General features: G+C 48.2%; 2 protein-coding genes across 18 annotated transcripts in view; one reads left to right on the top strand and one right to left on the bottom strand.

Moving 5' to 3' along the window:
• The window catches only part of Ppp4r1 (protein phosphatase 4, regulatory subunit 1), a 59,384-nt gene extending 50,599 nt beyond the window's left edge, over positions 1-8,785 (top strand). For 9 of the 15 annotated variants that reach the window (XM_006524889.4, XM_006524890.4, XM_006524888.4 and 6 more), the window contains 6 exons: positions 1,842-2,003; positions 2,842-2,942; positions 4,543-4,663; positions 4,749-4,883; positions 5,677-5,818; positions 7,716-8,772. In XM_006524889.4, the coding sequence (XP_006524952.1) occupies positions 1,842-2,003; positions 2,842-2,942; positions 4,543-4,663; positions 4,749-4,883; positions 5,677-5,818; positions 7,716-7,879 (825 nt within the window). In that variant the 3' untranslated portion in view covers positions 7,880-8,772. Of the gene's footprint in view, positions 1-1,841; positions 2,004-2,841; positions 2,943-4,542; positions 4,664-4,748; positions 4,884-5,676; positions 5,819-7,715 lie in introns of all 15 variants that reach the window. The other 6 variants (NR_104465.1, NR_152099.1, NM_146081.2 and 3 more) reach the window with 2 other exon arrangements.
• A 6,488-nt stretch (positions 8,786-15,273) lies between these two features.
• Ralbp1 (ralA binding protein 1) overlaps positions 15,274-20,633 on the bottom strand; it is a 37,341-nt gene continuing 31,981 nt past the window's right edge. For all 3 annotated transcript variants that reach the window (NM_009067.5, NM_001198949.1, XM_006523915.4), the window contains 3 exons: positions 19,549-19,670; positions 18,979-19,102; positions 15,274-17,054 (listed from right to left, as the gene is read on the bottom strand). In NM_009067.5, the coding sequence (NP_033093.2) occupies positions 16,809-17,054; positions 18,979-19,102; positions 19,549-19,670 (492 nt within the window). In that variant the 3' untranslated portion in view covers positions 15,274-16,808. The remainder of the gene's footprint in view (positions 17,055-18,978; positions 19,103-19,548; positions 19,671-20,633) is intronic.

Here is a 20,633-nt window from a genome sequence, read left to right on the forward strand (position 1 = left end):
GAGTGAGCACTGAAGAGTCTGGAAGGCAGCATATGGCTTTATTTTATTTATTTTATTTGGTTTTCACAATCTGAAGACTTCTGTGTCCCAACAAGTGGTTGGTGTTACAGAGAACTGTGACAGCTTAAAGCAGTACCAGAAAGCACTTGTCATTGTAGTCCTGTATCGTCCAAGTTTATCATAGGTGATGCTAGAGACTAAAAGATATGGTACCTCCCTAGCAGTCCTGCTGAAAGCGCTCATTTCTCACACCTTAACAGAGCTGTATACTGGGCCTGAGGTTTGGTGCCTGGGTGCCCAGAGATTTGAAATGCACACATCCCTTGAAAGCATACAGAATAAAGGGTTGTGTGGACATCTGGCTTTTCTTCTCTTTTTCAAGGCTTTGACTTCAGTACCCCTTGTTCAGTAAACAAAAAGCCAATAATAAAGACCCTGTTCTGTTAGTTATTAAGCTGTAACCTTATTATTGAGAAGGCAGTGTTGGGCCTGGCTCGCACAGGTAGTAAATGCTCACTACCCAGTCAGGACACCAGGGCTTGGCTCAGCTTCCTGGGAAAAAGGCCTTCCAGCTTCCTCACTGTGGCTTTGGGCAGGGAAGGAAGCCCAGGGCCCAGTTCATCTTGGGGTTCTGTCTTCTGTCAGCAGTCCTCAGACTCTCTGCACTCTAGCCCTTACATGCCCTGTCTTTGTAGTCCCTCCTCCAGGACATGTCTGCTTTTGTCTCTCTCAGATGAGTTACCACAAACAGGTTTACCAGTGAGTGTGTGCTATACACACAGAGGACTCTTTATTTTTGTTTCTTAAATTACCAGTTCTGTACAAATAAGTTTTGGGTTTTCTCCAAGATAACACAGTACAAGACTCGGGAGGGAAGCGTTGTATGGGTGACACAGGATAATGTTTAATACAAGTGGCCAGCAGCAGTTCAGGGGTCAGTGGTCAAAGAACTGCACAAGTTAGTAGTGACTCCCAAACATGTTTTCCCTCACAAGGGAAAAGGAAACAGTAAGTACCATAGAGGGATTTGAGAATTTATCACGGGCTGGAGAGATGGCTCAGTGGTTAAGAGCACTGGCTGCTCTTCCAGAGGACCTGAGTTCAAATCCCAGCAACTACATGTGGCTTACAACCATCTGTTATGGGATCTGAAGCCCTCTTCTAGTTTGTCAGAAGACAGCAACAATGTATTCAAATAAAATAAATCTTTAAAAAAAAAAATAGGCTGGGGTGCACGCCTTTAATCCCAGCACTCGGGAGGCAGGGGCAGGCGGATTTCAGAGTTTGAGGCCAGCCTGGTCTACAAAGTGAATTCCAGGACAGCCAGGGCTACACAGGGAAACCCTGTCTCGAAAAACCAAAAAAAAAAAAAAAAAAAAAATCACAACTTTTGACACATGGTAGAATTTTAAACTTGATATCTGTTAATTCTAATCTGATGTGATTTTTTTTTTTTTTTGGTTTTGTTTGAAGATGAGATCTCAACTCTGTAGCCCTGGTTGACCTGGGACTTTGTATATACTCAGGCCAGGCTGGTCTCAAACTCACAAAAGTCCAACTGCATCTGCCTCCCAAAGTTCTGGGATTAAAGGCATGATGTAATTTTTTTAAGTATATATGCGCATGTGGGTGCCAGCAAATGTGGGGTTGTGGGGGTTGTGGGGGAGACGCAGGTTGGAGAACATTGCCTGGATTCAGGTCTTTGCTGTCAACTGGGATCAGTGAGTCTAGCGCAGTGAGCTATCAGCTTCCTGTTGCTGGTTGGACGTCTGAGATTACTACTGTTCAGAGTACACAGCACTTTGTGCTTAGATCTCTCACAGTGATTTTTATTCCTACAGTGGAAAGTTCGAAGGACTCTAGCCTTCTCCATCCATGAGCTTGCAGTGATCCTTGGGGACCAGCTGACAGCTGCAGACCTGGTTCCAATCTTCAATGGATTTTTAAAAGACCTCGATGAAGTCAGGATAGGTGTTCTTAAACACTTGCATGACTTTCTGAAGGTAACTTCTAAATCCTTTTGCATAAATACATAAAATATATACTAAAAGTCTATTTAAGTCTAAATTCTGATTTCCTTTTCTTTTTTATTTTATTTTATTGTGCTGGCAGTGTTTCTTACTAAAGAAATATAGCCAAAAGTTTTTGTTAGCTGTGTATGACACGCCTTTCTAAGTGTGTTGCAGCTTGAGGATAAAATGATGTGGACACTGTCCATTGTGGTATTAAGGTTGCTCACCTTTGTATGGGGTCTGCTCGATTTCCTTGAGAATCAGCCATTCCACAAGGTAGTTAGTGAGACACTGGAAAGGCAAAGCTTTGAGTGCTGTGGATTTCCTATCCTCATCTGTACACCACATAGGAGTCGTGTGTCTGTCTGTCCGTCCTAAGTGTATGTATGTGCAGAATGTGTAGTGGTCAGAAGAGGTGTCTGGGTCCCTGGAACTGTAGTCATCGCCCACTGCCAGAGCCCCGGTGCTTACCACTTGAGCACTTAGCAGCCCAGCGGGCTCTCTAGCCCACGCTCTCCTTCTCAAACAGGGAAGGGATGGGGGAGCAAAAGATGGAGCTCACATTCCAAACCCCAGGCATGGGCACTAAAGATGGGCACATTGCAGGAGGTAATGGGCCAGCTAGCAAAAAAAGGCAGTGAAAGACCTTGTCTCAGGAATAAACTTAGCACCATTGCTAACTCACAGTGTTCTCTTCTGGCCTCTGCATGTGTGTGTACCTATGTGGTGTGTGTGCACAGACACTCACAGTGAAATAGAGCTGCCATGTATCTTTAGGATAATTACTATATATTTTAGTTAATAAAAGCATTTTGTTTTGTTACTTCAGCTTCTTCACATTGATAAAAGAAGAGAGTACCTTTATCAGCTCCAGGAGTTTTTGGTGACAGACAACAGTAGAAATTGGCGCTTTCGAGCTGAACTGGCAGAGTAAGTTTTAACAGCTTATTGGCACTGTCTTGTAGGGGTAGGTTTCTCTCATCTCTACCTTTTTATGCTTCCTCCTGGCCTCATGCCCCTCACGTCCTGGGGCTTCATCCTTTCTCATCTTACCTGCCTTGCTGCCCTGGCTTCCATGGAGTTGGGTATTAATGGGCATCCATTGGCAGGGTGCTGTCCATGCACTGTGGCTGAGGTGGGCTGGGGAGTTACTGCAGGTGGCCTTTTCTGGTGTTCTGTCCCATCCCTGGCTCCCAGCCGTCCCTGCGCTCAAGTACTGGTGCGTGCACATATGTACTGGGGAGTCTCCCCTCTGGCTCGCCTTAGTCCTTGCAGGCCTTTGGCTCCTGGGCTTTCTCAGAGGTTGTCCCCTCCCTGGCACCCAGCTGTGGCTGCCTGTGGCCAGCCTTCTGCACGTGCAGGCCTGTCTCCTCTCCCCAGTAGTAGGCTGTGCTGACTTGCATTTTTAACATCCATTTTTAACCTTACATATGTATGTTGTTTTGTCTTCATGTGTTATCTGTGTACCACGTGTGCCTGGTGCCTGTAGGCATCAAAAAGGGGTGGCACCCTCTGGAACTGGGGTTCAGGTGGTTGTGAGCTGTCTGCTTGCTGACTGCAGCTCATCTGGGTTTTTATCACATTTTGGAAAGTACTTCTTGCACACACTCATCCCTCAGGTGATGCAGTTTGTGTCCCCAGGGGCTTGCCTCTCTGGGATTTAATGTCAACAGCTCACCCTGTTGCCCATAGCAAACCCTGCTGGAGTCTTGAGCACTGAGTGCTTGGAAGGCTCCTGCTGCATGCTCCAGTTTTCCACTGAGCTCATGTGTGCCTTGGTGGAGTCACCCTGCCTTCTAAGCCAGTGTAGGAGGGAGTCCACGTGCCAGTGAACAGATAAAGAAACATTTTGCTCTGTTTCTATTCCTAAACGCTTTTAGTTTATTTTGTTGGCGATGTGTAATATGAGAAACTGCTTTTTTAGCATATGATGCTAGTGGCTGGAAGTGGAAATGATCTGGTATTGCTACTGTCCCAACACAGGAGAGGGAAACAGGGAAGTACCTGTGTGTGAGCATGGAGTCAGAGTAGCTGTGCTCAGTACACTAAGTGCACACATACACTCACATGCACCATACCATGCCACTGAGGATCATGGGGCCCCAACTCACAGTACAGCCACACTGCACACAAATCGCTATCCCCAGCCCTGCAGCACACAGTGTTCCTGGGGAAACTACAGGCATGGAAGCCCCCTTCTGTGTATTCCAGCCTGGAGGGTGCCCAGCACAAAAGTCAGCTTGGTTACAGAGTATCTAAATAATTAGCTGATGTCTCATTTTTTTTTTTTTTAAAGATTTATTTATTGATTATATGTAAGTACACTGTAGCTGTCTTCAGACACTCCAGAAGAGGGAGTCAGATCTCTTTATGGATGGTTGTGAGCCACCATGTGGTTGCTGGGATTTGAACTCCGGACCTTCGGAAGAGCAGAAGGGTGCTCTTACCCACTGCGCCATCTCACCAGCCCCCTGATGTCTCATTTTTAAACCTCGGGTTGATCGTTTTGTTGCTGTTTGTGTCTCTGCAGACAGCTGATTTTACTTCTGGAGTTATACAGTCCCAGAGATGTTTATGATTACCTACGACCCATCGCTCTGAATCTGTGTGCAGACAAAGTTTCTTCAGTCCGCTGGATTTCCTACAAGTTGGTATGTTTGTGCTTGTTGGCCTTTGCATCTGTGGTGTGTCCGTTCCGAGGACAGGAGACAAGCCTTACATTATGTTTCCTTCTAGGTCAGTGAAATGGTGAAGAAACTCCACACAGCAACACCACCAACCTTCGGAGTAGATCTCATCAATGAGCTGGTAGAGAATTTTGGCAGGTGTCCAAAATGGTCTGGTCGGCAAGCCTTTGTCTTTGTCTGCCAGGTAGGGAAGGCCTGGGGAGCCCTGCTCGTGAGACTCCTCCCAGTCCTGCCTCTCTCCCCTATAATCATGAGAAACTGACGCTGCTCTCTGGCTGTCTTTCATGAGGTTGCATGCTCCTCCAAGTTAGGCATTTGTTGGTTTCATTCAGCCAGCACGTCCTCAAGCTGGCATAGGCACATAGCCACGTGTGCCACAACTCCCTCCATACATCACAGTGCCCACCAGAAGTCAGGTTGGAAATCAATGTATGCGCTGGCTGCCCTGGGTCTGTTTAAAGCCAAGCATGGTAGAGTGCACCTGGATTCTCAGCACTTGAGAAGTGGACAGAGAGGATCCTGACCTAAATGACCTAAATGGAATGGGGGAAGGCAGTTGAAATTTACCTTATGATAACCCTAAGACTCAAAGATAGGGGCTGGAGAGATGGCTCAGTGGTTGGTAGCACTGACTGCTCTTCCAGAGGTCCTGAGTTCAATTCCCAGCAACCACATGGTGACTCACAACCATCTGTAATAGAATCCAATGCCCTCTTCTGGTGTGTCTGAAGACAGTGACAGTGTACTCATATATAATAAATAATTCTTTAAAAAAAAAAGAGAGAGACTCAAAGATAAGAACTTCCAACTGCTTTTACCACCACCACGGGCAGGGGTACCATTTCTAGTAGAAATAAAATGGATTTACTCTGATGGAACATCATAAAATGTCCTGAAGCATCGTATGGTATTGTCTGGGTTCCCATCTTGTGCTTGGTGATGGCTGGGCTGACAGTCACACTTGTCTCTCCCGCCAGACTGTCATTGAAGACGACTGCCTCCCCATGGACCAGTTTGCTGTGCACTTGATGCCACATTTGCTGACCTTGGCAAATGACAGGGTTCCCAATGTTAGAGTGCTGCTTGCGAAAACCCTGCGACAGACTCTGCTGGAGAAAGGTGGGTGGTGCTGGTAGGATGTATGAGCAGTAAAGAGGGTCACAGAGGCCAGGCAAGCATGACACACACCTTCAATCCCAGCACTTGGAAGGCAGACACAGAGAGGCACATGGGTTTTTGTGAGTTGGAGGCTAACCTGATCCAGTATAGCCAAGGCTACACAAAGAAACTCTGTCTTGAAAAACAAAAGTGGGAGTTGGGAGGGTATTTTAATGAAGACACTGGTGTTTGGGTGAAAGTCTTTTATTCTGGACATAGGGCATTTTTCTAACTTAAATCTTGTAATTTTGGTGATACGGTGTTTGGGGGGATGGTTCATTCTGTAAAGTGTTTGCTCTGCAGGCAAGAGGATCTGCATTTGCTCCCAAGAACCTGTATAAACGTGTGGGTTGTGATAGTGTGCATGTGTTGGAAGGCAGAGTTGGGTAGATCTCTGGAACTGAGTGGCCATCTAGGCACTGACAAGCTTAAAGTTCAGTTAGAAAGCCTGTCTCAAAAAAAAGGGGGGGGATGGTTTCACAGTCTTAGGTTTTCTATTGCTTGACCAAAAAGCAAGTTAGAGAGGAAAGAATTTATTCAGCTTACACTTCCAGATCATAGACCACCATTGGAGGAAGTCAGGACAGGAGCTCAAGCAGGGCAGGAACCTGAAGGTAGGAGCTGATGCAGAGGCCATGGAGGGTGCTGCTTACTGGCTTGCTTCCCATGGCTTACTTAGCCTTTGTTACAGAACCAAGGACCACCTACCCAGGGATGGCACCACCCACCATGGGCTGGGCCCTCCCCCATTGACCACTAATTGAAAAAATACCTCCAGCTGGATCTTATGGAGGCACTTCCTCAACTGAGGCTCCTTCCTCTCTGATGACTCCAACTTGTGTCAAGTTGACACACAGAGCCAGCCAGTACAATGTGGAAAGTAGTCAAGGGAAAATACTGAGTGCCAGTTCTGGCCTCCATACACACACAGTACATTCATACATATACAACATTTCAGAACGTAAATAATGGGAAGCAGCCAAGCTCCTCAGCAGGGTCAAACGAGGGTGCCAAGTACACAAGGTAGCCTCTGGCTCCATGTACACAGGGCTGGCGTGCCCGTCGTGAAGACACTCCCTGCAGCTTGCACTTGACTGTGGGCATTGTGGCTGAGGTAGGAGGCTCGTCTTTCCCTTCGTTCTCTAAGTAGGAGCCAGGCACCTGGCAGTATGTGTTTTGTTGGTTTTAGTACTGTGACTGCCTTCTCCAAATGCCACATGAAGTTGAGTGTGTGAGCTCATGGACAAGATATGGAAGAAATGTAGAGTAAGTCATAGTACAGGAATAAGCCAATACTGCTTTTTTCCTTGCTTTTTGTATATTTTTACTTTTTTGTCTTGTCTTGTTTTGTCTTGTTTTTTGAGACCGGGTTTCTCTGTGTAGCCTTAACTCTGTAGGCAAGGCTGGCCCCTAACCTAGAACCCAGAGATCCACCAGCCTCACCTCCCGAGTGCTGGGATTAAAGGTGTTCATTACCACTGCCTGGCTCGATCTTCCCCCAATCCCATATACATTTTCAAAAGAACAGTAAAATGGCTTTCCCCCTTAGAAAAGGGGTCTGGGTGTGATTGGTGTTTATCTGCTCTTTTCCTTTTTCTGAGCTGAAAATAGCTGGAACTGTTTTAATAAGCATGAGCTTATTCACCGTCAAGAGATTTGCCTATCACCAAAACAATCTCACAGTCCCTCTTAAGTTAGTGCTGCTTTCCCTGCACCGGTGAGCTTACAGATGGCTGAGTCCGCGCACAGTGCTTACTCAGGGAACTATTGTGCAGGCAGCGAGCCTTCTGCACCTGACTGTACTTGACTAAACTCCCAAACACCAAGACTAATGTTGTGTCCTGCACATCGTTTCCAGAGTACTTCTTAGCCTCTGCCAGCTGTCACCAGGAGGCCGTGGAGCAGACAATCATGGCCCTGCAGATGGACCGAGACAGTGATGTCAAGTACTTTGCAAGCATTCACCCCTCCAGTACCAAACTCTCTGAAGATGCAATGAGCACAGCTTCCTCCACCTACTGACCCACGGTGTCCATCCTGCATCCGCAAGAGCCTGGCCTCGACTGCCTGCACCACTCGGGACAGCTGTGGTGGGGGCCTTCCTCCTGCCAACTCATTCGCAGGTGCAGGTTGCCTACTCCCAATACCAGTGGTTTTAAGAGTCAAGAGAAAGTACAGTAAACACTATTATCTTATCTTGACTTAAGGGAAAGTAAATCTCAGAGGATTATAATTGTCACCAAAGCCTTAACTCGTTCCTTCATCTTCCTGACTGATGGCTTGAATTGGCAGAGCATTTTCCCTTCGGGAAGGATGAGGTTCCCAGAGACCTGCGTTGCTTTCTTCTGGTTTTATTTAACGGCTGATAAATGACATTCTTACGGCCAGAAGGTGGATGTGCACCGGACAGGAAAGGCCTTCAGTATTAGCCTAAGCATTTCTTCTAGGTGCTGAGCCTGTTCAGCTCCTTGGCTGCCCTGCCCAGCCCAGCCCTAAGTGTGAATAGTTCTTGGCGTGTATAAATGACAAAGGAGTTTTTCCTCTCCTAAGGGCTTGATGTTAACACTAAATAGAATCTGATTTTGACTCCTAATGCAGCACATTGCTGTACACATTTACAGAATGTTTGCAGAATCTCTCCTGATATTTTTCATGCTGGTCATGACCTGAAGGAAATTTCTTAGCACGAATATTGTGTCAGGTATTTTTAACTTGATCATGGTCAGCTCTGAGGTGCAACTGTGTCTTCCCGTGCTGCACCCCTGTGACCACTCTGGGGTGTGCAGCCTGAATCATGCTGTTAGAACTGTTGTGGTACAAGCTCCAAATAAAATTTATTAATAGGATCTATAAAGAGAGACACCACCCACTTTGTTTCCTAAATGTCTACAAATAAATGCAGTATGTGGCCTGTATTACTTAGCATAAGATGGGAGAAAGGCGTTTGTCTTTAGCTCAGTGTTCACCTGTCAGCCCTCCTCTTGGCAGGCGGCAGCAGCCTGAAGTCCAGGCTGCTATGAACACCACCTACTCAGTGCGCCATGGAAGGGCAGCCAGGGCGGGTGTTGGCTTCACTTGAGGACTGACCCAGCCTTAGGATGCTAAGCCTTAGCTTCCATCCACGACCCCTTCGGCCTTGCAGCTTCCATGGTGGGAGAGCGCGCACCTTCACGGGTGGCCCCTGACCTCTGCAGGAGTGCAATCCAGGTAGGTGGTTCCAGGCCCTGCTGCTCCCTGGAACTGACTCACCCTCTCTCACCTCTCAAAACCAGGACCACATGAAACAGCTACCAAACCTGAGATGCAGATTTGCCCACCCTGGACCACACCTTGTATGTGCTGACCCTGAGTAAACATCCTTCCCAGAGCTTGACTCAGTGTGTTGGTCTCACTACCCAGTGACTAGCATCAATTGTCCCAGTAAAGCCAAGGTTTCACTCATTCTTGTTACTCACAGCTCACTTTTCAGCCCTAGCGGAACAAAACAAGATTCTTTATTCAACATGTCACACAAACAACAGTAGGCCCCCACTGCTGGTATTTCTCTCAGTATTTCCCACCTTTCCACACAATTGCTCACTGAGCCATGAGCCTCAACAGCTTCTGCAGAGCAGCATTCCCAATCCATCTGAAACTCTCCCCTAAACAGCGGAGCCTTGTCCGTCTGTCTGTCCCAGCAGGGCTCCACCCCAGAAGCGCCTTCCATTCTAGTCTGCTTTCCAACGCTGAGAATAAATACCACGGTCAGAAGCAGCCTGGGAAGGAATGGGTTCATCTCTGCTGACAGGTTACAGTTCATTATGGAGGGAAGGCGGCCAGGGCAGAAGCCTGGAGCAGGAACTGAAGCAGACACCTGAGGGGCAAAGCTCACCGGCTCAGCGTGTTTATATACCTCAGGCCCACACTGGGCTGGGCATTCCCATGGCAATCATTACTCCAAGAAGAAATCCCGTCTGACGGAGGCAGTTCCTTAACTGACATCTCTTTCTAGACAAAGCTGCTATCTTGTCCAGTTGTCAAAACCTAGCACAGGAAAGAGTTGGCTGACTGGGTTTGTCTTTATCCCAGTCCATCACTGAGGGAACCCAGGAGGGACACTGCTGACTAGCCTGCTCCCCGTGGCTTACTCAGCCCACTCTCTTGTACAGTTCAGGACCATCTGCCCAGAAAATGTCACACAGGCATCTCTGATGGAAGCTACTTTCCTCCTAGTGACTCACTTGTGCCAAGCTGACCAAAAGTAACCAGCACACCGTGTCACCTTTTAATGTCAGTTCCTCAGTAGCTGACTGTCCAGAAGCAGCCAGAGCTGCCAGAATGGCAGCCTGCTAAAAAAAAGAAACACAGCCATTAAACCTGCAGAGCCAGGTCTCTCAGGCAAAAGCAACAGCAAACCAATTAGTACTTGAAGTAGTTTTCCTGATGTAAAAGCAAGTACAGATATAATGTATTCCCATGACAGTTTGTGACTAGTACACAGTAGTAATAAGTGCCTTGTAGCTACTTCATACTGTGTAGCTAGCCTTGGGGAGCCTATAGGCTGCTGAGTAGGCAAATGCTCAGCTTCTCACCCCAAAATGGAGTAAAAGAGGCTATTCTGGAGCCAGAAGAAAGTGGTCACGGAACAGGCTTAGCTCCCCACAAACACCATATTCCAACATGGCAAAGTTTCGTGACGTTTTTCTAGTAAGTAGACAAAGGTGGTAAATCGAGATGTATTTTTCAGCTACCCTGGTGGAAACACCAGGCGGGTGGGTAGAACACACTGACCTCTGCTGCAGGACTCAGGTTCCCTAGCCACAAGCTTGGTGTGCGTCCTACCGGAAACTCATAGTTTGCTGAGAATTCATTGTGAGGAGTTTTGATAGTGACAGTGAACAAGGAATGGTTTTCAGAGAAACTAAGAGGAGCACAAGAGAATTTGGTCTGCAATATTTTAACTCCCTGGTCACCATGTGGTCTTGTAGGATCTTTAGTAACACTTTAGCCCCTCCCCACTTCTGTTCCTTGCAGAGAAGCCATATTCTTCAGAGGCAGCTTGCTCACCTCTCCCCAGCCCGTCTCTCTCCCCTTTGTTTACAAGTATTTGCAGTTTCTGACTTAAGAGGCAACAGAGACTGTCGCCTGTGTCCTTTTGCTGACTGCCTCCTACTCCCTTATCCCACCCCGGAACTAGAGTTCCTGCTTGCTTGCGTGGTTGCCCAGGGAATGGCCATTTCTTTGGTACATAACCTTTTTCCTGAAGCTTTGGGAGTTAACCATGATACCAACACTTTAGATTTTCTTAACCCCCTAGAACTTCAAATAGAGCAGCTATCCCAGGGGAGCAACAATTGTAAAATTGGCAGCTTTTGTCAAAGACAAAAGTTGGCTCGTCTGGCTGCTTGGCAGGCAGTAGGCAGCATGGCCCCAGCGCTCTTTAATGCTTTCTCTACTTAGAGCTGGAATTTTGAGATCTACCTACCTGCGGTCTACAGCCTACAGCCCCAGACAGCAGCCAGGAGGATGAGCATATATAGCCCAGGGAGAATCTCTTCCTCCATATCCACCTGTCCTGACTATGCTGGAACCCCCAGTCCCAGGGTAATTGGAAAGACACTAGTTTCTCGTCTCAAGCTGTAGTGACCATAAGTGCCGCCATTTGGAAAAGGCTGGGCAAGTGTCAGCTTGGCCCTGGGTCACGTTCATGTAAAATGCTAGGCAGCAGGGATGTGTGCCCAGGGGTGGGGGAGGAGGGGCAAGGAAGCAGGATTCTAGAAGCTCAGTCCCGACGAATCAATGTGAAACAGGAGGAATAGTAAGGTTCATATACTCAATGGAATACTATTCCACTGTAAATAATGAAAGCATTAAACTTGCAGGTTAAGTGGGCAAAACTAGAAAGTAGTATACTGAGCTCCTGCCCCCCCCAAAGAAAACAAACACAATATTTGTTTTCTTATTTGTAGATGGTAGCTCCGAATCTTCAGATGCAAATATACCTGGAGTAATCAGATACCAGAGAAACGGGATGGTGTTGTGGGAAACACTAGATGGATAGAGACCTGCCTGCAGGAGAGGGAGAAGGGGTAGCGAACACTAAGGCTACTGAAACGCTACAGACAACATTGCACCATGACTCAAAATTACAGAGCCAGCTGTGGTGTGCACCTTTGCCGCTCAGCACTCAGGAGGCAGAGGCAGGTGGATCTCTGAGTTTTAGGATAGCTAAGCTAAAGACTTTGTCAGAAAACCTTATGTATATTATCTATGTTAACATACAAACATGTAAGTTCATATGTAGTTCAGTGGAAGTTTTGCCAATTAGTGACACTTCCTCCAAAATACACAGAACAGCTAACAGACATCATCTCAGTGCTGGGCACAGGGAGCCTCCTTTAGAGTTGCTGGCCAGTGGGCAGTCCAAGAGATCCCCAAACGATACAGGCCTTGTTGTTGTCGTTTATGCCGTCCAGGAAAAAAAAGACAAAACCCTACTGCTGAAGGCAACCACACACTTCCAACACAGGATTTAACCTGGAAGCCTTCTCGCTGGGGACTGGCTCTCAGGATGGAACCATGCAAGCCGCTCACAGCAATGCTATTATCAGTACCATCTTGCTGTAATACATTAGTGACCATGTTGAAGTAATGGCTTGTACATCCTATGGGTAGCCAGCAGTCGCCTTGTTGGACTTAAGGCCCACTTAGTAGAGAATTCATGCCTAGCTCTATGAACTCAGCCAGGTACCACGTATGCCTGATGAGGACCTGGAGCCCAGATGGCCTGCAGCCACTTCCCTCACCAGGGTCATTCTAAACTCATCCCCATAACCACAGATTGTCAAAAGCTTCTTTTTTGCAGCAGGCAGAGATTACAGAAAGCCACAGCTGGTGATATGCAGAGATGGACTGAGGTGTTTGATCCAATCAATATATCTGCAATACGATTTGTACACTGAAGGCTGGTGAGCAGGAGCGGGGGAAGAGGATAGTCTAAGCCAGAGGACTAAGACATCTGTCTGACAGTCTCTTCTTAAACCGACAAAAGGACAGACACACAGAGGGATGAGGTGATAGGATCAAAGTATGTTATATATGAAATCCCATAAAAATAAGATATATTTACTATGTAAAAAGATATTTAATACTAATTAACAATCAAGAAAAGACACCCAATGTCAGCCTCTGGCCTCCACACACCATACATACAGTAATAGACTTACCTACAATAGACATACAACAGACATACAGTAACACACAAAATAAACTGTTGATGCAGTCTTGCCTGTGCCCTGGCGCTTCATGACAATATGCAGATTATGTCCTCAGGAAACGTCTATGCCTTAAAGCCCTACACTAGGGATTAAATCTAATAAACCTTCCTTTTTGAAATGAGGATTTTTGTTTTGTCAATGAGAAATGAAGCCCTACAGGATAAAATTGCTTACTGGGGGTGAAGCATGCAAGCTATGTATTTCCTGTGCCTCCCTGAAAGCCGTTTCTCACAGTTGAGAAGCCCAAGCCCCAACACTACCAGACACCCAGGGCCCCTTCGCCTGAAGTACATACACACCTGAAGAGAGGCAGGAGCCTGCACCTTGCTGAAGACATCACCAGAGGACATGGTACTGAGCAGACGTGAAGCAGTTTTAAAAATTAACTACAGCTCACTGCAAATGAAGCTATTCCTCTTTCCTCTGTCAAACTAGAACAACTTTTCATGGGTCGTACTAATTGAATGGTGGCAAAACTCCAGATTAGAGGGGACAAGCATCCAGGCTGGAATTGGGCAGTGGGGGACGTGGACACAGCAGCAGCACCTTACTGCTCTGCAGAGGGAGCCTGTATATGGGAATTTAAGGACCCTGCTACTTGGTCCTTACTTCCTGGGTCTCCTGAAGTCCAGTATAGAACCATTTACTAATTATGCATCATCTTACAAATGTGTAATCTTATCACAATCTCTCTACCTAGTTGATAGGGGTCTTTGATTTGTTTCTACTGAAGAATATCAACTAAGCTTAGATCATACTCAGACGAATAAAACATTAGCAAAACGACCTGGAGGAAGGTTCCAGAAAGCCCAGTCTTCAGCTGGATTCACCAGCCAGGGTATATATTGTGTGTGTGTGTGTGCGTGTGTGTGTGTGTGTCACCAGCCAGGGTATATATTGTGTGTGTGTGTGTGTGTGTGTGTGTGATATTGTGTGTGTGTGTGTGATATTGTGTGTGTGTGTGTGTGTGTGTGTGTGTGTCACCAGCCAGGGTATATATTGTGTGTGTGTGTGTGTGTGTGTGTGTGTCACCAGCCAGGGTATATATATTGTGTGTGTGTGTGTGTGTGTGTGTGTGTGTGTGTGTGTGTCACCAGCCAGGGTATATATTGTGTGTGTGTGTGTGTCACCAGCCAGGGTATATATTGTGTGTGTGTGTGTGTGTGTGTGTGTGTGTCACCAGCCAGGGTATATTGTGTGTGTGTGTGTGTGTGTGTGTGTGTGTGTGTGTGTCACCAGCCAGGGTATATATTGTGTGTGTGTGTGCGTGTGTGTGTGTGTGTCACCAGCCAGGGTATATATTGTGTGTGTGTGTGTGTGTGTGTGTGTGTGTGTGTGTGTGTGTGTGTACAGGCCTGCATGAGCACACATGGCATGTGAAATGAGAAAGCTGATATCTGTGTCCTCTATCACTATGCTTTACTTTTGGAGACAGGGCTGGCCTCTGAACGCAGAGCACACTGACTCCCCTAGAGCAGCTAACTAGCATTTACAGGATCCTCATTTCCACCAGGGTAGAATTACAGGTGCTCCCAGCACTCCTGGCTCTGTACATAGACACCAGGGTCTATACCCAGGACTTCATGCCCGGTGTTGTTCAGTACAGAGCCGCCTACAGAGAAGAGCACGGTGAGAGCCATGAGTCCCCGCTTGGGAGCTGATCCTCTTCGGGCCCTCATTTCCAGATCCCTGCCTGAAGTTAAGATGTCACAGCAGGGTACCTGGAACCTTCTGTAAAGCAACATAAATTCTGTGGTGCAGTTAAACTACTAGCTACAGATTCAGATGTTTGTCATACATCTCTAGCATGCTAGCTGCTCTAAGTCCTCATTTCACATGTAAAATGCAAACCTCTGTAACCTCTAACAACTGGGCCAAGCCTTCTGGACTTGACCTAGAAGGCAGAGCTTGCTTTCCCAACAGCACCAGGAAACTGTCAGGTTCAGGAACTGCACACAGTCTGAGCAAACCCTCCCAGTCAGCAGCAAGCACGGTGGGCAGAGGGCCAAGAGACCACAGCAGGAGCACACACACAGCATGGGCGAGGAGCGAGGTGGAATAAGGCTTCCCACTCGCTCTCCACCTTGGGCATCTCCACCAGCTTCGTGCCAGATGCTGGCTATGCAATTATTTCAAAGAGAAGAGTGGACAATAGAAGCCTTTTTTTTTTTTTTTTCTCAAATGGCTGTTGAATTTATTTCCTTGATCAATAATGGTCCTGGCAAAAATTAGTTAACCAACATCGAGACATTTGTAATGAAATACTAATTTTAAAAACCCATGATACCTTGATAGAAATTAGAGTTTACACAAACAAAAAGAATTCTTCAATATTGCCAGCAAATATAAAGTGGATGTTGTACACCGGACGGGATGCAGCAAGGCGTTTGTACATTTATATTTGACACCTGACCATATTTCCAGTCACCATAATATCTTCTCTCCAGATTTAAAAAAATAGTATGCTGATTTCTATAACAAAGCTTTTTTTCCGTACAAAAATCAAATAATGGCCAACAAGTCACAACAGTGCAATAGGCAGAGGCGAACAAAAAACCGCACAAAAGACAGGCGCTGAAATAAATACTAACTAGGAGGAGACCAGAGCCCTCCTGTGGGTTTGTCGCTCACTTTAGAGTGTGGGATTTGTCTTCAGAGCCACAGGGGACCTCCCTGGGGGCCACTCATCTGACAGTGAGATCTGGCTGCCTAAGAGGCAGGCCTCCCAGACTCGGGGAGCAGTCATCTGAGTTAGAAGCAAACACCAGGTGGGGTCAGTCACAGCTACCGGTTCGGCTCGGTTCTGTCAGAGTCCTTATAGCAGCCCCTTGAGATGACGCGGAAAGGTGAACGTTCTGCGTGAGAGCATTTACATGGCTTATCCTGGCAGAGGTGTGTATCCTAGCCCAAGCTAGCAGCTGAAGTCACTGTGGTTTTCTTGGAAGGTCAGTGTGGAGAAGGGCTCTGGTTTGAGAAGCTTCCTGTGCAACGCCTCAGAGTCAAGGTGGTCACCTCCGACCACCTCAGAGAAGAGGCCTTTGCTGATCCCTGGCAGTGAGTGAGTGGCTTGCACTGCCCAGGCTGGTGGCAGGCTGCACAGGTAACTTCTGTCTGCCACCAACCTGGGCCGTCCTGACTCACACAGACAGACCCAACTCGGAAGTGGAAAAGCAACGTGGTGCAGGGAACCCCAGCGAGAGCCTTTCTGGCCAGTCAGAGAATATGAGGCAGCTCCCCACTGAACAATCTGCACCAAAAGGTGTGGAAGGCACAAACAAGAGTGGCCAGAGACCCTGCAGGGCTGGGGAGACCACGAGCGTCCACGAGGCAGGCGCAGAAGTGACCTGATTTGGTTCCTACCCTTTGATAAGAAAGAGAGCCTGATTCTGCTGTGATTTAAAAAAAAAAAGCCAAAGAAAAGAATTTTTGGTTTAAAAAGAAGCCACTCAAAGGTTAAAATAGTTATTTTTAACAAAGAAAATTATTTTTCAAATAAGCTGACACTATCTGGAAATGCCTGTGTTCCCTGCAAGCCCCCCGTGTGTCCACTGCTTCAGCCTCCCAGGCCCTGAGCCTGACACGGAGTCAGACGTGTGTGAGAGGGGACGTCTCTGAGAGCGAGCCTTTACAGAGTGTCCAGCAGGCAGGCGGCTCACTCACACTCACAGTAAGATGCACAGGGCCCGGCCCGCAGCTCAGATGGGCGTCTCCTTCCGGTCTTTGCTGGGCGAGGCCTTCGCCTGCTCCTTGGCTACCCGCACCTCGAGGACACCGTCACAGGGCGGTGGGCCTATGCCCCCTCGCCTCTCGGGCTCCTCCTCCTCCTGCGGCTGCTGCTCAGACTTGGCTCGCTGCATCTGGAGCAGCCGGAGCTGCACTCGGAGCTCGATGATGGCCTCCCGCTCCTCATGGACTGCTTGGTTCAAGTGATTGTTCTTTATCTTAAAGAATGACAGAAAGGGCAGTTACCACTTAAGGGCACAAGGAATCTAGGCAGAGCACAGGCTGCAAGCCATCCTGAGAAAGATCTAGTTCTATTCTAGCCAGCCTGGCTGGTGCAGCATTAGATAAGAAGATGGATATGTGGCTAGGGTACAAGCATCACTCTGAATGCCTGAGTATGGACTCTGAGTTACAAAGAGAAACACATTTAGGAAACGATGTGTCACCAGAGCAGTGAGGACAGGGGCCAGGGCTGGGTAAAAGCTGAGACTCTTCCCAAGTCAAAGTCTCTCTTTACTGACCACATCTGAATTGTGCTCCTTGAGGAGTGTGGGAACCACAGCTGCTTAAATGCTGGGGACTCACTCATTCAGCAGGAACTCACGGGTAGCTCACCCCGAGCTCCTGCAACCGCCCCAGCCATCGGAACACCCTTCTTCCTCGGGATTTCCCCGCATCCTAAGCAGCTGTGCCCACAACTCGACTTTGGTTCAGTGAGGTGAGCAGAGGTGCCAGTCCCACTGCTCGCTCGGTGTGACACTGGGGAAGCCCTGACCCGTCCCTCCCCAACTGAGAACACGGCGAGATGCAGGGGAGCCGCTTTGGCTCGAGCAGGCCCTACGCCACGTGCACAACAGAACACTCCCGATTCTGCCATTTGTTCCTGTTCAGGAAAATGGAGATCAAACCAGGTTGCCAATGTGTCTTCTAAATGCCAGAATTCCCAGCAACCCGTCTCACTCACACTAACTTCCTTTCTTATGTTTTCCAAAACAAGGTCTCAACTCTGTAGACCAGGCTGGCCTCAAACTCAGAGCTCTGTGCGCCTCTGCCTCCTGAGTGCAGGGATCCCTTAAGGGGTACAGGTGCGTGTGTGACACAGGTGTGTGCACGTGAAGGGAGTTGGCTTTAACTCCGGGCCTCAGCCTCACTGCAGCCCCTTCACCAGTGGGGCCATGTCCCTGGATCCTATCACACAGTGGATAGCAGAGTCCTGGGCAATCCTTAAAATATTATTTTTATTTATGTCTGTGTGAGTGTGTTGAGTCCCTTAGAACCAGAGTTAGACAGTTAAGAGCTGCCATGTGGGTGCTAGGAAATGAACCTGGGTCTTCTGGAAGAACAGCCAGTGCTCCTAACTGCTCAGCCATCTTTCCAGCCACAGTAGTTTTTCTATCTTTCTGTTGTTTTTCAAGCCCCAACTGTCCTGGACTCACTCTGTAGACCAAACTGGCCTCCAACTCAGAAATGCCCCTCTTTGCCTCCTGAGCCACCGCGCCCAGCCTCTGTGCTTGACCCCATGCGCACTTGCCTGGCAGGCAGTTCAGTGAACATGAATGAAGCAAAGGTGTCTGTTTACCTAGTCGTCCTTACAGAAGACAATGTTTATTCAGGATGAAAAGAGAACCCCGCTTAGGCCAGCATCTCCCTCTCAGTCCAGCTTCCTAGGCATCCTGTCACACCCACTCCTCTGTGGTACCCCACAGACTACAAGAAAGCCACTGCAAGGCGACTTAGGACAGTGGCCAGGCGCCTCTCACCTCTTTTAGGCTCACTTGTAACCAAGGTCAGGGGAAAACGCCCCACTCCAGACAGCCTAGAGCACACATTTCATCCTGCTAACAATGCCCTTGAGGGCTGGAGAGATGGCTCAGCGGTTAAGAGCAGTGACTGCTCTTCCAGAGGTCCTGAGTTCAATTCTCAGCAACCACACGGTGGCTTGTGACCATCTGTAATGGGATCTGATGCCCTCTTGTGGTGTCTGAAGACTGCTGCAGTGTACTTCTCATATACATAAAATAAATCTAAATAAAGTAAATCTTAAAAAACAAGTGTTCTTGAATTCCTCTCCACCGTAAGTTTCCAGTGAGAAAATAGGTGGTTTGTGGTCCCAAGACCCTCTGGAGGCTGTCCCCCACTCACTTCTAACTCCTCGTTCTGCCGCTGCAGGTCCTCCAGGATGAGCTGCAGCTCCTCCTCGTCCTCGCTCTCACTCTCGCTGTCGGACGAGTACTCCTCCGTCTCACTGCGGCCATGCTGCTGACGGCTGTGTGGAGACGAGGCAGCACTACAGTGAACTCCGAGGCCGGCTAAGACCCACCCACGCCTGAGCATCGACCTGACCCAGTGCTGCCTAAGACCCAGTAAGGAGCTTAAAGTGACTGATTTCAGAAACCCAGTTCTTTCCAGGAATGTCTAAAACAGTGGTTCTCAACCTGTGGGTCACAAGCTCTATGGATGCCAAACAACCCTTTCCCAGGGGTCGCCTAAGGCCACCATCTGCATATCAGTATTTACCTTACAACTCATAATGGTAACAAAGTTACAGTTATGAAGTAGCAAGGAAACAATGTAATGGCTGGAGTCACCACAACAGGAGGGGCTGCTAACGGCTCCATGCACAAGGAAGATGAAAACCACTGAACTTTTAGCTCAGCTCTGCTCATATACAGCACAACCCGGCTGGAAGCTTCCAGTCCGAGGCCCCTGTACCTCTGGATCTCCGCAATTTCAGCTCGGAGGCGGTCGATCTCTTCTTTCTCTGAGGCGATCTGACGACGCAGGAACTGCTCCATGGCCAGGAGCTCCTCCTGTTCTGTCAGGATTTCATTCTCCTGAAACAATGACAATGGGTGGCACCTGTCTGAGCTCTGCTAGAGGAAATGCCACCTCTCCAGAGCCTCTCCTGTCACCCTGCTCGGTGCTGAACACAAGTTACTACAACAAAACCATGCCACTGTCTCAGAATCAAGAAAAGCTACACCAAGTCACGTTGAGAGAAGGTCTAGACCCTTCTTAACAACAAAGTGCACACAAGGGCCAGCTGTAGCTTCTGCAAGGCTCCCATGAGCCCCCTACACCCCGGCAGAGGACCCAAAGGCAACATCTGCTTTGCCTTGCTCGCGGCCGAAGAGACTGCTCGGCGGATACGAGCACTTGCTCTTCTTCCAGAGGACCCACATCTGGCTCCCAGCAGCCACATCAAGGACTCACAACCATCTGTTGGAGGGAGGTCCAACACCTTCTTCTGGCCCAGGGGGGATCTGAATGCATGTATGTGCAATACATATGCACAAATAAACATGATCTAAAACTCATCAGCTTTGGCTTCCTGTCTCTCAGGATTCAGGGTCACAGTGACTTTTCAGCATCACTAGGAACAGGACCCAAGAGATGCATGTGTGGCTGGTACCAGTGTCAGGTGTGGGGCAGAACAGACAGAAGGAAAGGTTACAGGATCTCCCTCACTGTCCCCAGCCACGCCCTTCAGATCAAAGTAAGAACTCTTGACAGGTTAACCATTCCTAAACTGCTTGAGAGCAGTGATGTGGAGAGCGCCCTGCCTGCACTCCAGCTAGGGCTCTCGGGTCTAGAGCAAACAGTAGAGAGAAGATGCCTTGGAGGCAAGAGCACCAGCAACTCCTTCCAAACAAGGGGCACCGTGGGCACCGTGGGCACTGTGGGCACAGTCCAGGAACCACTGAAAAGTTCCCGAGTGAGAGAGGCCACTTCTCCATGCTCAAACACAGACCCTCGTCGTTTACCTCAGAGCATATATGGATGAAGTTATACTCCAA

This window comes from Mus musculus, chromosome 17 (assembly GCF_000001635.26).
Source record: "Mus musculus strain C57BL/6J chromosome 17, GRCm38.p6 C57BL/6J".
Taxonomy (NCBI): domain Eukaryota; kingdom Metazoa; phylum Chordata; class Mammalia; order Rodentia; family Muridae; genus Mus; species Mus musculus.